This window comes from Gavia stellata, chromosome 7 (assembly GCF_030936135.1).
Source record: "Gavia stellata isolate bGavSte3 chromosome 7, bGavSte3.hap2, whole genome shotgun sequence".
Taxonomy (NCBI): Eukaryota; Metazoa; Chordata; class Aves; order Gaviiformes; family Gaviidae; genus Gavia; species Gavia stellata.
Genome location: NC_082600.1, coordinates 6,006,012 through 6,023,856, shown reverse-complemented (window position 1 = coordinate 6,023,856; position 17,845 = coordinate 6,006,012). Strand labels below are relative to the sequence as shown.

The 17,845-nt window shown below is 44.6% G+C and overlaps 1 protein-coding gene across 3 annotated transcripts in view; it reads left to right on the top strand.

The window, feature by feature from the left end:
* Nucleotides 1-17,845, top strand: part of SLC35F4 (solute carrier family 35 member F4) — a 126,823-nt gene that overhangs the window by 74,528 nt on the left and 34,450 nt on the right. The window contains exon 1 of one of the 3 annotated variants that reach the window (XM_059819798.1): nucleotides 15,367-15,442. The exons of the other annotated variants lie outside the window; for them this stretch is intronic. Coding sequence (XP_059675781.1) covers nucleotides 15,367-15,442 — 76 coding nt within the window. Of the gene's footprint in view, nucleotides 1-15,366; nucleotides 15,443-17,845 lie in introns of those variants that run through there. 3 annotated transcript variants of the gene reach the window in all.

The window sequence follows — 17,845 nt, the reverse complement described above, 5'->3', positions numbered from 1 at the left end:
AAACCCAAGTGTTGGTTGCCTGCAAGTGGAGTTAAGAGGGAGCGGCAGCTGGAGCAACAAAGGGAAGGAATGACAGAAGAGGGGCTAGTTTGATAGATGCTTATTGACACTGCAAAGAGAGATAGTTGCCTCACCTGCCACCATGAAAATAATTTTGGGCTTTTGACTGTGTTTTTGGCAGGTGTGCTTAGCACAGCTTTTGTAATTAAATTGAGCCTCTGGTTAGGACGGCACAGGTAGAAGATGATAAAAGCTGCAGAGGATGTGGTTGCTGAATTTTTCATTTCTACAGCTATGTAACCCAGGGCTCTGCTCTACAAAACCAAAACATAGATAGTATCAAGCAGAAAGTTGTTTGCATGCAGGGCATCCAAAAGAGGTTTTCTTCATTAGCTTAAGAGCCTCCAACTTCTCACTCCAAAGCCTCCTGTGTGCTCGTAAGCCAAGATGAGTACTTGGCATCCTGCTCCACCGCTCGGAGCTTTGCTGGGGGAAGAGCAGCTGCTTCAGTCTATGTTTCCCATGCCTTCTCCCAACACAGCTTTTCCCTCTTTGGGAAGAGAGAGCAGAAGTTCCAAATTTCTCCGGGACGAGGACCCTCCTTGATTAATAGAAAAATGCATTTTCAGATTTCTGGGCCAGGCATATTTTCTGCAGCGTCAAGTGGTACCCTGGCTATACCCACGGCATTTTTTTTTTTATTTTTTTTTTTTATTTTTTGTAATGGTTGGACTTGATGATCTTACAGGTCTTTTCCAACCTTAGTGATTCTGTGATTCTGTGAAGAGTGGTTAAATAGCTACTTTAAACAAGGAGGGAGTACAGGAAGAGGTGGTTAAAGCTGAATTTGACTTATGTGACTTCCTAAAGTTTTACCTTGGAGAGCTGGTCAGGAGACCAGCTAGTGGAAATACCTGTCAGGGCTGTATGAAGCCGCAGCACCAATGTGGCTTCAAGCTTGCTCACAGTCAGCTGTTCTCCCTCCTTATTGCCGCCTCCTTCTCCTCCTGGGCTGTCGCCCTCCATCCTGCCCTTTTCCTTGATCTCTGTAGCTGGCTTTTTAGTCCACCCTGTGCCCGGAGCCTTCCCCAAGCTGCCTCCATGCCACACCACTTCCTCCATTGCTAACCGCCTCCTCCTGCATCCTTCTGGGGTCCTTCATGGTGGGGACCAGGAGCTCCTGAGCCCAGAGCTCAGTAGCTTGTGCTCCTCTGAAAGGAAGGAGGACTAAGTTTCAAGATTACAAACTTAGGCCATGATGCCAAAGGGCTGGTCTAGCCTCATCCCTGGACCTGTGTATGCTTAGCCATTTGTTCCTGTCTTGTTTTTTAGCTCCTCACTTACCCCGACAAAACCATCACGAGGTCATTTAGGGACCAGGTTAAAACTAACTTTCCTTTTGCCCATGTCGGAGCCCAGCTCAGCACCACTCCACAGATCTGGGGGTACTTGAGCCAGGCAGGGAAATCTCAGCTGTCCAGGCTTATCCCAGCAGCACTTGAGTATCATCTGCAGTATAAGCCAAGCCCCAGGGCTGACTGACACTGCTGCCTGAATGGGCTGGGCTTGAACCCTGTGCCCGTTCCTTGATGTATGGCAGGCAGAGTGGTTGTGTGAGCCAGTACATCCCTCCGCCCCAGCCGCTCGTGCGAGAGATGCTGCATCACTCCAGCAATGGCAGGGGACAGCTGGCCTGGGCTGCTGGCTGGTGTCCTTGCATGCCCGGTGGTCTCACAGTGCTGCAATGACAGAGCACAGAGCCTACATGTATATGTATGTGCGTGTATATATATATATGGCTATACACGTATCTTCTATATATAGACACACAATGGCACGGATACACAGGCCAAACAAAATGAGGCCAAAACTTCATTAGCTAGAGCACTACTCCATGTCACTTTAAAGACCAACTTGCTAATGTGCATAAAATCCCTGTCTCGTGTGGGTTGTTCTGCGCCTCTCTTCTTTTACACTTTTTTTATTGCTTTTGGCATTCAGGAGATTGGTATTAAACACCCAGAATCCCACAATGGAAGGAGCAGGGGGCAGGGGAATATATCTAAATGAGAAAGGAGAGATGAAAGAATAAGTGGAATGAAACCCTCTGCAACCTCCTTTTGAAGTAATTAGTTAGGTTAATGCTGAGTTTTTCTTCCGTTACAAACCCCAGGAGATAATAGCTGGAGAAGTTCTGCTGAAATAGGGTTCCTCAGAGCACGGAAAGCCATCCTGGATGGTGTATTGCAGAGTAAAACTGGTTCAAAATACCGATTGTGGGACAATCCCTGAGGGAAAAGCTGCTGTTCAAATGAGAGCATGGTGTGAGAGAGGTCAGGCTAGCTCTGCTTGCAGTGGAGCTCGAGGAATACAGGGGGATGTGCTGTTCCACAGGGTGAGTTCACTGGGTACTTTGCATCATTGGAGCAGTTTGTGTACACAGTAAATGCAGATCTGAATCGCTGTGTAAGACGCAGTGGTGTGAGCCTGCAAGCTGGGGAAGGTTGGGTGGGCATGACACGTGGAAATCTGGTTTTCCTTTTTTTCTTTTTTTCTTCGTCTTCTTCAGACTCTTGAAGTTTTGGTGGAGAGAGGAAAAAAAGGTTCTTAGTCCTACTGAGCTCTCCCAGGAAACTGCGTTTGTACTAAGCCCCTGCAGAGTGAGGGCTACAGGCGTTTTATGTGCATGAAAAACTAATGCAAAGTTTTTTGCTGCCAAGACGCATCTGTGAGAAGCAGAAGAGCCTATGTGCTCTGCCAGGGCCTCTGCACCGTGACGCTGCATTCCCATTATAGCTGGAGTGCTGCTCCCCAAGGACCCTTTCTGCCAGATCCCAACATCCAGCTGCAAAAAAGTCCCCGTGGAGAAGCCAGCAACGTTGGTACTGCGGCGTCTCAGGGGTGATGCCTTCCCCAATACCCAGCACACCCGAGGGAAGCGCACCACACCTAGCAGTGGGGTCTTTTTGTTCTTTCCTTGCCCTTGTCTGGATCTGTTCATCCCTAGCCTGATGCTTGGGAAGCTTGCCACAAAGCACCCTATGGTGTACCCCAATTTTGTGGCCTTTTTCATCTCCTGCCGAGGAGGGTTGTTTCTTTTCAAGGTCACATTTCCTCACCAATGCACTGCTGCCTGGTTTTGGACTCTTGCATTTTTAATCCCCCAAAGTTAGCAGTTTAGTCACAGGCGTGCTGGGCCAGCCTCGTGTTATAGTGCCAGTTCGCAGAGGTCCAAGCCACTGTTTATGCTGGAGGCTGAGCCCAGGATTGCTGGTGGGATGTGCCAGGGAGGCAAGCCCACAGCGCCCGTGAGTGCCAGCAAATACACCCGCTTCCCAAGAGGCTGTGTGTTAAGGCCAGCGGCTGGCCAGTGCTTGCTGTATGTCGTCCACATGGCACCGGCAACCTTCCAGTGTAAGTTTAAGAGCCAGGATTAATCCTGGTCCTTCTATTCCCTGAACAGCACTTAGTGGGATGAGACCTTTTGTACACTGGTGCAGGGGACGGTGCCTATTCAGAAACAATGGAAATCAGTTGTGCTGTGATTTGTTGCCTGGCCAGGGAAAAACGTTTGCAGGAGAGTCATCAGGGAGAGGAAGAAAAAAGGTCTAAAAAACCCCCATCTTTTCATTGATGTGGATTCCAGGTGCTGAAAGATTTTGGAAAAGTGGGGCAACCCCTCCTCAGGTATTCAACATCAATGTTGAGGTGTTAGAAATAAGCCTCTGAGTGGGCTACTGTGTCCCACAGGCTCTGGAAAGCTGTGCAGAGTCTCTCAAGGACCGTGCACTTGACCTGCTCTGACCAGACCCACCAGTTCCGACCCATTAATAAGCCATGCTGACACACAGTTATGGTAAGCAGAGCATTATCTTGGGCTTGAAGATGCCACTAGCTAGCAAGGGATGTATGGGAATGGTTGGGTGCCAGATTAATTGTTTTGGGGACTGAGTGCTGATAGCACAGCGTGTTCCCTAAGGAGGAGATGGGCTGTCTGGTAACTTAATAGAATCCTGCTGCAGGCTCTGATTTACCTCTGACAAGTTAAACCAGGGCCAGATCAATACTCTGCTCTGTTGCAGTAAATGGGCTTGATTTTAAGTATTGAGTAAGAATTTATTTCAGATTAAGGTCTGATGTTTAATGGATAGAGCACACTGGTCTTTCAAGTAACGAGCAGATCAAGTCTGTGGGTGGTTGCTGGCCCCCGCTGGTCCAGATCTCGGCTCCTGCAAAGCCTTGCTTGGGGAGCTGGTGAAAGCAGGGGTACGTGTCTTCCCTGGGAACTGGAAGGCAGCAGAGATCTCAGGGGTACCCTTGATAGGAGCAAATTCACTTTGAACCACCTTGTTTTGAACCACCAGTCAATTCTGTAAGTGGAGTGGACACCTGAGGAGACTACTCATAAAAATAACTACCACTTCCATCAGATAAAGCAGGTTTGTATGGGGCTGGGTCCCAGGACCTGCCGCTGTAGTGGTGTGTCTGCTTCCCTGGCCCATGATGGGGACATGTGTGGGGAGGGTGGGCTGTTGAAGTATCCCTGAAAGAGGTTCATTGTGTGGGGGGCTGCCAGTTCCTCTCTGCGAAAGAGACACTTCAGGTCATCATAAAACCACATTACTGAAAGGGTATCATCATCTTAAAGGAATGCAAAGCTGTTCTCTCTAGGAAGAGCCTGTTTCAATTTTACTATCCATTTTCTGGTGCATATGCACTCAGCTTTTCATATGTGTCGAGAACAGTGTCCGTGTCCCTCTTCTTATGTTGGAAAACCATCCCCAGTCATGAGATGATGGCTGGGTCTTGCCACCACTCGTCACACTGAGCACAGTCCCGTGGGACAGTCCAGGGACTTCAGTAACTGACCCAGTGAGAGTATTAGAAATCAGACTACTATGGTGAATACACAGCTTCGACATTTTCATTGTGTCACGATTGTTTAATCCTTCCTTAATCCCCTAATGCTGCTCAGTAGACTTTTCTTGTGTTATCTTCATTGTCTTGCTAATAAGATGTTGCACGTAACAAGAGATTTACACTGAAAAGTATTAGGGAGGATTATATGAAGATTAGACAAGAAGTGCACACAAAAGGTTGGAGATTCTTAGTATCATAATTTTTAATTTCTATAGTGCAAGGATTTTACTTTTTTCCGAAGAATTTGTAGAGAATTTCTGCTAGAAGATTCAAAAAGTTGCTACTGTTCAAAAGAATTCTCTTGAACTTCAGCACTGGTTATTTTTCAGACTAGTACTAGCTGAATTTTCAGCTGGTTTGTTTTGTTTTTTTGTTTTTTTTAAAGTGGACCCAAATTTTGGGGGGAAAAAAGAGGGAGAATTAAACTCACATGGGATCCCTCTTCTGCTGGAGCAGTTATGCATGAGCATCCTCCATGGTACCCGTGCTGATGAGTGCAGATGGACTTTGACACTCAGCAGAGATCCCTGATTTCAGAGGAGCTCTGCGGGTGCTGGAAGACATTTTGTGCTGAGCCTGTACAACCACAGCTACTTAACTTAACTCCAAGGACTGGCTGTCGTGGAGTAAGGCTGATGTCTTGCAGCTGAGATTTTGAGCCGTTATTTCCTCACCAGTAAATGAATGTAGCTGGAATTTTGCAGCAGCAAAGCCACCCTGCCATCAGATCAGCACTTAAAATGGAAAATAAAAATGCTTTTAAATAAAATAGCAGAAACCAAGGGGTTGTAGATTTTATGACTATCTATCAGAGCTACTGGGGATTAATCATAGTGTAGGGCCTTAAACCAGAATCATCTGTTGAATCAGGACTTGGGCACTTTGTTCTCCTTCAAAAGCTACAACACTGTGTGTTCAACGTCAGCTCCTGAAGCCAAGCTGGGACACACAGCGGCTTGGTCACATTCCTTCCATGTGAAGCCCTGATGCTCTACCATAGGAGTCCTCCACAAGGCTTCACATCTGCCTCAGGAATCTTCTAAAATCCACTGTCTGATGCTGCTGGTTGTCAAACTATTTTGACTTTGAGATCTAAATTCCTTCCAAAGAAGGCACAGAAGCCCAAATAACAAGCAGTACTTGCTTGGCAACAGGATTGTTTTTCTTTCTAACATTTCATGCCTGTCCTTAGCAGTGGTCCTGTGTTGCCTGTGGTATACAGGTTGGAAAACACCACTTGCAATGATTTGGATGCAGTGATGGGATGCTTATTTGGGAATTCTGCAGAGCATCCTACTTCTGACACCCATTCTGAGCTCACAGAATGTTTCCTTCACTCTAGTTTTTATTATTAGCTCAGCTAATAATAGCTAGTTTTTATTATTAGCACCTTTTTGTTATTAGCTCAGTGTTCCTTGATGAATATGGGTTGACTGAATGAATGGGACAAGCTAAATGAAAGTCAAGGCCTTTATTTTCAGGACTGCTTAAGCACCCGTATGTAGTCACACTGAAGGATTGCTATTTCTGAATATGTTTAGCACCTTCTGGAGATCAGATACCTTCATTGGGAGGTAAATTTATTTATCACGATCATTTTATGGTAGAAAGTGGACCTACTCTGTCCTAATGCTCTGAGGTGGTCAACCGCACTTCATCCATGCCAAGCAGCCTGATCTGATAACGCTGCTGCAATGGGAATTTTCTATCTGGCATCATCTCATTTAGTGGTTCACTGTTCTCCATGTCTAACAGTTGGCCTGCTATCCCACTGAACTTTCCATTAATGCAATTAAAGTCTCTTGCTCCTGGCCCCGTCAACACAGGCATGCATAATTAATCCTTTGTTTTGTGCGGGAACCTTTTACACACATGAAGATGACTTGCTGTCTCTCCTCTATCTTAAGTTGTTTGACCTCAGTTCTTTCTATCTTCACACACAGACTGTGGGGTTTTTTTTTAGACCTCTGATAGCTGCAGTCCTTTTTCAGATCTCTTCTGAAGCTTCAGATCTTGCTTCAAAAGCTCTGTGAATTCTGCACCCAGCCTTTAAAATTAGAGGGGCTGTGAAGTGTAATGCAGCACCACCAACATGACAACAAACATTATCTCATGCTGTAATTTGTCCTAAAAATTGGTTACGTTTCTTCATCCAAGGAACTTTGTGGTGCCATCTGGGGTGGTAGGGATTGCAGTGTTGGATGGTGCAAGCTCCTGCTCCTACCGCAGAACCTGCATAGACAGGAACGTGCTGGTGGCTACATTTTGGGACTAGCCAGCCCTGGATTTCTAGCCTGCTCTGCTATTCTGATTATGGTATTGAAAAAAGCCCTAAGCCATCTAATTAACTGTTGGCTACCCTAAAGACAGCAAGTATGAGAAATTATTTACTTCTCACTGAGATGCTCTACAGTCACGATGACAAACACAAAATGGAAGTTTTCTCAACTCAAATGCTCTCTTGTGGTAAAGAAAAGGCACTTTATAACTGCAGAACCAGAAAATGGAGACAGCTTATTTCACTGATGGCAGCTTTGTTAATAAAACATTGGAAAGGCAAATAATTATCTGACAAGCAGTTACATCTAAGCTGTTTTCCTCAAAAAAACCCGAACAATATAAGTGTTGGGCATCTGATTTTATTATTTTGTCTGGAAAGTCTGTGTTGGATATTTGAAATTGGTACCAGATTTATTCTTTGTTATTGAGCAGACTGTGTGTCAGTTGTCTACTTGTGCTGTGTTTTACTGCCAGGGAGTTTCGGAGGAGCCAGGCTGAAGTAGGAAATTTTCTTGCAATCTCTTAAACTTGGAAAGAGTTTGAAATTCAGGTGACTTTTGATGGGGGATGCCCAGCCTCTGGGTAGCTGAAGGCTACCCCGGTAGTTTTCCAGAAGCTCATGGCATGATCTCGTAGCCTTACCATTTTGCCAGCACTGCTTCTCAAATGAGCAGATCCTTCCACCTCAAGCAGGTAGGCTGTATTGTAGGGAGTCTAGTGAGCTCTGGTTTCTCAAACGAGGTCTTGTGCATGCTACAGATGAGATTTCTGTGTGTTCCCCATGAGGTTCTTGCTCTTCACCGTGCCTGGCCGTCAGCAAAGTCCGTAAGTGGAAATTTATGACGGGGTACTAAACATATCTTGTCTTGTTGATTCAGGATTAGGACAGCAGGATCTATTCAACCTGGCAGAGGCTCTGAGGCCGGTAACACTGTGTGCACTGTGCAGCTGAAATAAAGTTCCTCTTGAATCCTTTTTGTTTTTTCATTGAGCAGCTATTTTTTATTCTCCTGTAAATATGAATGAGTTTCTAATGTTGGAGGTAACTTTTACATTTTTGTCAGCCTGAAATTCATGTCTTGTTTCTTATAATGTCAAAATATTGAAGGTGCATCCAAGTTGATATATTTACCTTTTCCATGAAACACTGAATGAGTTGTTAAAATTGAAGAACAGTTCTCCGTGCCCACAATTAATATTTTTTTCCTTGTAACTTTAATTGCATTAGAAGTTTAATATTTCTGACTACATGATATTTTCATGTTACAACAGAATAAAAAACCTAAGAAGCTGCATTGCCATCTCTGGAGACGTTAGCATGTATCTCCTGATCGTTGTGGATGGGCAGTTTACGTTTCAAAAGTCGCGTGATTAAGGAAAATCTGAGGTTCATTTTAACTGAAGTTTTAATCCCTGTGCTTCCCAGGGAAGCACTAGTTGTCTATGAAATCATATAGCAAATAAAAAGCTGTCCAAAAGCACTGCAGTAGAAGATGTTAGTACTTTCAAGTCAGTTGATACTTCTGGAGGGGGGATGCTGATATTAGGGTGGGGGAATCATTAGACACTTTGGGTTTGTTCGTAAGCAACATATCATTGTGATGATGTGTAGCATCTTACCCACTTGGTAGCTCAAAACTATTAGGAGCTTTTCAGGTACATAGAGGATCTGGCCTCTGGTAGCCAAGACACAACTGGCTGTCACTGATCTGAGTGGTTTTGAACTGGTTTCACAGTGGGAGCCGGCTGCGGAGTCGAGCTGTCAGCTGGTTAGCAGCAGCTTCTTGAGGTCTGGTGGGAGACGACGGACTGAAAAGGCCTTTGCTTGTGGCAGCAGGGAGAAGTTTTCCTGTCCTGGATGACAGCTGAGTACCACTGCAAATCTTAACATCATCATCTTTGAGTGGATATTTAGTTGGTGCCGTTAATCTTATTTCTGGAAGTTGCCTGCTTGGGAAGCCTAAAAATACATCACATCATTGCATTTTTCTGTTAGAAAACCAGGGTGGGTATTAAAGAGTGAATTCCTGGGCTGATTTACTGAAAATAGCAACCCATGTTAACATGAACTGGAGATCAGTATATAAACATCCAGCCCCCAAGAGAATTAAAGTCTCTTCAGATTTAATAGGTGTTTCTTGCAGTTATTAGGTGAGATTTTTAGCAAGCTTCTTGGTATTTGCAGAATACCAGAAAATCTCGATGAAGTTCAGTTTCTGCCTCAGTGAACAAAACATGTGAGACTTTAGTGTGCCTTCAATATGAATATTCTCTGACAAATCATACCTATTTATTAGGGAAAGTCAAGGTTAAGGCAGTCTTTCTACCACAAGCCGGGTGATGGCTGGGAGCAATGGCTTCCAGCCTGAAATGCCATTGCAGGATTGCTTGCCTGGCTGCAGCTCTTTGGATGAAAGATCTGGAGAAGATAGGTAGGAACTTGCCATTGCTGATGTGGTGATTTTTATGCCATCCATCAGTAAGGCAATGGAGAACACCATTGCTTTAAACAAGTGAGTGGGACCCTCTAAGCATTTAAATACTCTGAGTTGGGGCTGCCCTGCACTGCGCAGCCCTCTTCTCCGGCAGGTGTATGAATCTGGCATTCACCACCTGAGTACGGGCTTGTGGATGCTGGTTAATTTACACTTGGAGAAGGATTAGTTGCCGTATGTCTGTGGTGGAAACGTGAGTTTGGTCATGTAGCCACTGGATATGTGGCCAGAGACGGTTGTCGCTCCTGCAGACAGCACAGAGAGAAAAGGCGTGCGCAGTCTTGTCCACACCGCATGATGTGTGAGCACACGCTGGTGGGGCTGAAGGACCGTGACCTGCCTGGTAGGTGTTAATGGGATGCTTAGCAGAACAGAGCTGATATTCTGGGTTGCTGAGCAGGGGTATCCACCAGTATTTAAGCCAGTAGGAGTTAAGACAGGGTAAGGAATTCAGGATTTGATTCTTCAAAATCCATACGGCGTGACTGGGCACAGCAGTGAGATGTACGGTTCTTTTTTCTGTGAGCCTTAGAAGTTGTTTTGGATTGAATTTGCTGTTTGAATCAAGTAACATATTTGCTGTATGTGTCTGATTTTGCTAGAAGCAAGGTAAAAGTTCAAACTAAAGCCTTGACTTCGCTATACATAAAAATCCCTTTTGTAGTTTACATCTGTTTTGATCTCAGTTTGACTGTTTGTCTCTTCTGTGCCTTGCATCTAATTTATAATCCAACAGGATACAATGAACTTGATAATGGCCTTTTACCTTGTCATCTTAAAACACATGCTCAGCCTGGAAGAGCCAATAGAAATCATGTTTATGAGAGTCTTACAGTCTAGTGACTGGGAATGGACTGACCTGTCAGCTGCAGGGATGTATGCAAAGTGGATTTCATATGGATCTTATAACTAGCGGTGTTCAAAACAAACAAGGACTACAGTTTTGGATCTGAACACTGTTCCAAAATTGATTAGAGTCAAATAAAGTCCTTTCATGTCCTTATCAGGCGTTCACACAGAGAATTTCCCATTGGGAGCATCTGCCCTAGGGTCTTTAAAAGCCAGAAGACCAGGTGTGAGCAAGTCACCGCACCGTCATAGTGGGAAGAAGTGAGTGCCTTTAGAGAGTTGCTAGTCTCAGTTTACAATAGACATCTAAGAGAGACCAGGTGAGTTGTCTTCTAGAGTTATCAGTTTCCCACCACTCACCTTAAAAAGATTTTGATATAGCTGTTTCAGACTTTGGTGTCCAAAGTCAAGTGAGATGAATCCCATTATCAATGTGGAAATTCAGTGTTTCATGTATTTGTGCAGCTGCTTTCCTTTAGCTGAGATGATTCTGCCTCCCTGGGGCTGTAGCACACTTGTCATCTTCTCTGGATCAGCTATTCTTTCCCTCCCCTTTGGGATTAGATTAATATTGTAATTTTGGTTATTGTTTCCTATAGGGAAAAAAAGCTCCCCAACCTGAACCTGACATAGCTCAATTTGTTCATTGATGAGGACTGTAGACACCGTAACCAACAAGCGATGTGAGATGGTGTAGTGTCCTTCATGGGGACCTTATCCTTTATATCTTACCACAAGGTAAACCTCCAAATGATTTTAGTCTCTCTTGCCAGTTTTGTCAGCAGACACTGAGTACATCTGTGGTTGGAGTGCAGTTTGTTGCAAGCAAACATCCATCTGTGTGGGGCTGACACTTAAGATAAACCTGTGGTTACCCCGCGTTCAACTACAGCTTTTGATGTAAGTTGCAACTTCAGTGAAGAAGAGTAAATAGCCTTTACTTTTGCAGTAGGTCCCTTAAATATGTATGACTAACTACTGCAAACAGAGATGATGTAAGCTGAGAGAACAGTGTATGTTTTGATGGCATCAGCCCCTTTCTGCTGTGAGCGTGGAGTACTCGTTAGTGGATGTGATTCAGCACTCTCTAATTCTGACTCCGCTTCCAGTGCTGGTTTGCTGTCTGGTTAGTGAGTCAGCAAACTCCCAGCTTCCCCATGCTCGGTCTGGATTAATATTTACTGAGTCAGGGGACAGAGACTGCTGCAGGCAGTGTGCACCATGCCTGCACAAGGAGGGCGATAGGAAGCAATCTGGATGCGGTTCAGAGGCCTCCAACCACTGGGACTCTTGGCTGGGGATAGGGAATGTCTCCTGAGACACACCTTATTCAATGATTATCTTTTACAGTAAAACCAGTGTGAGGGAATGGACACTTCTGCCTCGAGAGCTTTGGTTAGTGTCTCAACACTGTTTGCCTTAACTAGGCACAGATGTGGAGGTTGTGAGCCTGCAGCCTGGGTTATTATTTACACTGTATAGTAACACACTGTATAATTTACACTGCTATAATTCATACTGCATGTTTCCTTGACAAATAAGGACTCCCTGAGTGAAAATAATTGGATATGTAGATTGATTATGTGGAGCATTGGGTTGTATTGGGGTTCGTTAATTCTGGACTGCTGAGCCAGCACGTTCAGCAGTGGCTGACAGTGATCTGGGGCTCTTGGTCAGAGAAGTCGTGAGCCAGATTTCCAGGTATTACACGGCTTCCTCTCCCTGCAAATAAGAAAATTTTAACATGTTACAGACTGCAAGCGCAGAACTTGAGGCAAGCAACAACGTATGAAGATCTGTTTTAAAGGCACCGGGAAACTAGTTTACTCTTGAATTTTGGTGGGAAAACCCTGTATTTTCCCACTGTGGTGCCTTGCATAAATGTGAGGTGAGTAAGATGGCACAGGACCACAGATTTCATGTTGACTTGCAATCTGTGGAGTAACTACCATGCCATCCTGGTAAATTTGGACATCATGTTCTACTTGTGGATGGATTTGTGTCTGGTGTACCTCAGGAGAGCGGGACACTTCTGCTCCATATTACTTCATTCTTTTCTTCAGCACACTTAGAGTGGAGATAGACAGTACATAGGAGGGTTCAGAGGACCTATATGAGTAGCATCTCATACAGAAATGCAATCAGCTATTCATAGTAGGAGCAGAAACAGATGGCCAAAGCTCTTGCTTGTGTAGCCAGAGAAGCTGATGCTTTTCGAGCTGCAATCTTTAATGGGAATTACAGGTACCAATCACACATATTTTTAATACAGTTTTGTATCTGCTTCTTTTCTCTTGTAACTGTTGTACAAGGCGGAGATTGCTGGGGTAGGTATTTGAAAGAGGGCTTTGTGGGTTTGAATATGGCTTCTGAGTTACAGTGTTAAAACAATGGCCGATTTTCCTTTGGAAAAAAATGCAGCAACTTTTAGATGCAATCACGTTCTGCCATTGATGTTGAAATTGTCTGAAAGAAACGTCTCAAATTGCTTGACATTGTCTCATGCATTTCATCCTCACCATTGTTAAGGTTCGTTAATGATTCCATTATAAGCTCCTATTTGCAGAAATCGTTTTTTGAAAACAATCTCTGTGTTATATTATTATGTTGTTTATATTATATAAATGCTCAAGGACTAGACATATATTAATAGATAGCCTTGTGATTGTGGAGCCAGCAATTACTTCACTGGTGATTACTCTATCACAAAGTCTGCTGACTCGCAGCACTTCGGAGGGGAGAATAAAATTCCTTCTGCAAACTGCAAAGATAATTTTCTTTGGAATAACAGTTGTTACACAGTGCTGGAAATCCTCCGCATGCAGATAAACAGTAAAAGCTGGTTAGCTTTATGCGATGCAGCGTGATGCTTTGGAAAAGACTGTCACAGTGGAGAGCCTTATCAGTCGCAGGGGATATAATGAAGATCCTAAAGGAGAGCTCCAAGCCTTCTAGGAGAGCACATGCTGGGTGGAAAACCAGGCAGCTGTAACCATTTTTTTTCCCTGTACTTCTTTGGTAGTGTGTGCTAGGTGCTTGACACTGGGGCAGGATGGCCTTGGGAGAGGGGGTGATAAGGCTTTCTCCTTTCTCCTGCCCTTCCATAGGGTTAACCACTGTCTCCTCTTTAGTGTGTCACCGCACCCTAATAATAAAGAGTGCAGGCCACTCTGTCTCCCAAAGAGGAATAAGAGAGCAGCATTAAAGGGTTGTGCAGGGCAAGGTCGTGCATCTAAGATAATGTCCTATGCTGCTGGCTTGGTTGCCCCAAAGACCTAAGGGTCATTTCCTACCCCTTCTGGGTAGGGTGGAGTCATGGTCTGCCTCATCCGTTAGTATGCCGTAGCTCAGTTCTCCACACATGCCAGGCTCTTCCGTGGCTGCATCCAGAGGATGATCCAGCCGGGACTCTGCTTCCTCCCCTCTGCTTCTCCGTATCTCCTGGCTCTTTACAGGTGAGTGAAGGGAAGGGTCCTTGCACACATACCGCAAGCACGGGGCTTGTTACTGTGTAAGACACGTGAGATCCCCGCAGGCTGCTTTAGGAAGCCCAGCACGTGACATTCTAGGTCAGTGATTCTTCATCCTTTTCAAATCACTTTATGGCCTTCCTTACAGCCGATAACTTCTCCCTGTTTGGCGATATAGTAGTGGATGGAGGACCAAGCCCCAGGCTAGGAATCCCTGCTCTCAGTTGCTATTGAAGGCATAGAGACTATAGGTGAGCGATACATACTTGTGGCCCTTAAAAATGGAACGGCTTTGCTAGCAGATTCTGGTAGATCTAAGCTGCCTTTCTGTCCTTTGTATTTCCCATAGTTCCTATAGCAAATACCTTGAATATCAATGGTAAAGCTTTCTACCTACAAATTCTTGGGTAAGACTTGATAGCAGTTCTCTTGGTGAAGAGCGCTGAAGCCAGGGCCCTTAAGAGATGTTGGTAACCACCTCCTGGCAAAGAAAGCTCCCAGCACAGTGCCGGGTTACGCAAGTGGATGGGTTTTTCTAAGAGCTGCAGAAATTGTACGGGCTGTCACTGGTTTGCTCAATGAAACTATCTCATTGCTCCAAGTGAACAACTTCCAATAATATAATTAATAATAATAATAAAAAGGGAGTGGAAGAGAGAGAAGATGTCGGAGAAAGAAGGAAAAAATTGTCCTAGCTGCCTCAAGGGAAGTGAGGAAGAAATGTAGACCAACTGTGGCCTATATATATCTCCTGGTTGTGACAATTTTTGTAGGGCATTAAAAGAGAATAGACTCCTGCAATACCATTGCTTCGTTCTCAGACACAGAGTTGGATGTTACCGGCTCTTTTGCCCAAGGCGTTCCTGATTTAGCGGCTCTATAGGACTTACATTGTTCAAAGTTTATTTAAAATAATTACTGTAATCATCCGTATATTGTCACAGTGTAAGGAACCAGAAAATTGCATTGCATAATTCCCTCGCAGTTGTCTGAGAAATCTCCCGTCTGCTTTGCTAACACGGCACAGATATTTGATGAAAACCTTTCTTTCATGCAAAGGGGCTGCCGCGCTTTCAAGTTTACAAAGCGTGATAGCTAATATATTTATATTTTATCTGCCGCACTTAACAATTGAATGAAAGAAAAGTGTTAGCAGAGGTCAAGCATTGTTTGAATCTGTTGCAAATGGTTTCCCAGGGAAACAGCAAATCAGTACTCATAGCCCACTGCAGCATCTCCAGAACAACATCCAGCCACCAGCCATAGCCGAGTGTTTACTATAGTACTCGGGACCAAAAGCGATGCAGACTAAAGACGAAGTGAGCCTGTGAGTAGGACAGCAATTTCAAAGGATGAAGAAACATTCGGCAAGAGTGGCACCATTACCGTCTTACAATGTTTCTGAATTAAATTCGCCTATGCCAGACGGTAAATGCTTTTTTTCCCCTGTATAATCTAACCTTAGGCAGGAATTTACTTTGCATGCTCCTCCTGCTCTGTTCCATGCAAAGTACGGCGAATGTGTGTGTGTGTATGTGTGTTTTTAAAGTAACTAATGCTTGGATAGTGTTTTTGGAGCTTTAATATCATCTGGGATAAGTGCAGTTAAATTTCTATTGCTTGTGTTCAACTGCTGTGTGAATGATTTCTGATGAAGAAACTAACGTTGAAATGTGAACAACTGATGAAGTTGCTGTACTTCAATTCTGGCTTTTAAAATTATGTGAAATTAGGTCCATATAATGTTATCAAATTTTTGTAGTATTTTAATATTCTACTCTAGATTTATCTTTTTTGCTTTAAAGACAGAGCCATCAACTTTTTTGTGCTTGCTGTCCCTCACCTTGAGACAGCAATTGTTCCCTTAAACTGCTTTTTCCTCTCTTATTTTCGGAAGTGTCGGCTCTAAAGTAATTCCCTAACAATAACCACGAGATAGAAATTGTGAAATCTTTTGTGTGCTCTCGATCAGACATGACAGCCTCATTCCTTGCAGAGTGCATATCAACTTCACATCACACTTTAGTGTCAACTGGAAATGTGGTGATGTTGTCCAGCATGAGATATGACTGTGCTAATAGCTGTGATGCAGATATAAACTCGGCATGTTGAAAATATACAGCAGGTATATGTGCGGTATAAATCAAAGGTTGAAAGGAAAGCTTTCTAAAAATATTCCTAATATTTGGGTTCAAGTTTTTGTTTTAAATGTCTGTAGAAATCTCAGGCTTTAACTGCACTGTTGCAAGTTTATTATACTCGGTGTCAGATGTTTTAAAAGGCCAAGTGGTACTTTTCGAAGTTGCTTGTTCTGTCAGGAATGAACTCTTTTCCCACCAGGTCTGGTACGTTGTTAAGAACACTTGAGCCATAAAATTGCAAGGTGTGTGCTGTCTCTGGTTTGAGCTTTGTTATGCCGGCCAGCAATGAAAATGTGGTTCCTTTTTGTGAGTTAAATTCAGCACTACATCCAGGGTAAAAACAAAGCAAGAGACATAGTCCAGTGCTTGTCAGCAGAGCGTGACTTCCAGTTCTTCAATCTACCTGGGCTGGACTGGCTTAAAGTACAAACGGGGCTGGGTTTTGATACAGCAGGCAATAGTTCATGTCATTTTTCTTGGGATTATATGTGTGATATTGAGTATTCTGCAGGCTTAGTAGTTACCTGGTGTTTCTTTCTTGAGGGAAAAATGCTGTAAAGAAAGTTGCAGCTGATAGACCTGACTGCTTGCATCGGTCCGTTGCTGTTGCACAGCACCAGATTTTAGGATTTGTGATATTGTAATTCGTACGCTCACGTACTTTTAAAGGAGCAGCGTTACGGCCGGGTGAGCTGGCTTGCTGTGCTGGTTAACGGGGTGATTTGCTGCTCTTTATTCCCTGAGAGCTCCTAGCACAGACCGGGTTTGTGTCATGCCAGGCATTGAATGCAGAGGATTAAAGACCATCCCTACCCCGTAGGGTCTAAGACAACTCACAAGCTGTGGTTGCCTCCAACTGAACCAGTCCAACTGCTGTCAGGCGCCCCTGTTCAGTCCAGGCTTAACCTTCTCCCTGTGCTGGGCTGCAACAGCAGTGTCAAATATTGCACTGTATGTTTCCTCAGGGACAGAAAATCCAGTTGTCGTAGGAAGAAAGGGCAATAGACTGGAAGTGACTACATGACAGCACTTGTCAGATCCAACAGGCTGCAAATGGAAAGGTTCTGGCTAGGGATGAAGTTGGCCAAGCTGCACTAATACTGGACCCATACATTAAATGTGAGGATGTGCAGCCAGTTTTACAGCTCAGCAAACATTTTAGCAGGGATTCCCAAAGAATCCTAATGGAGTGGGGCAGCCAGCTTCCCAAGAGCACTGTGCCTGTCCCCCCTTGCCTTCCCAGGCATGGGGAGGGCACGTGGAAGAGATGCCACAGCAACTTGGGCTCTGGGACTGCGTGCTGGGTGGAGAGCAGGGGAGCAGTGCACTCTGTGGTGGCAGTTTTCAAGCAGCTGAGGTTTGTGGCTTCCTAGATATCTTCTGGTAGAACCACAGAAACTGTTGACTCCTGGATAGTGGAGTGAAATCCAGGCAAGAAGACTCCTTCAGTAGTAAAGAGGCACCCAGATGTTTGCAGATCACTGGTTAGAAAACACTGTTCACATGGAAAGAAATGGAGCAGAGACAGCTGCCGACAAGGGTTGGCGCGGGGACTGAGTGGTTCTGGAAGATATGAGGTGTGTAGCGACCTGAGACCCACAACCACCAAATACTTCTGAGAACATGTCTTCATCTCATTTTGGCCAGCCCTTACTCTCCCCAGCATGGCATCACCTACAGCGAGAGGACT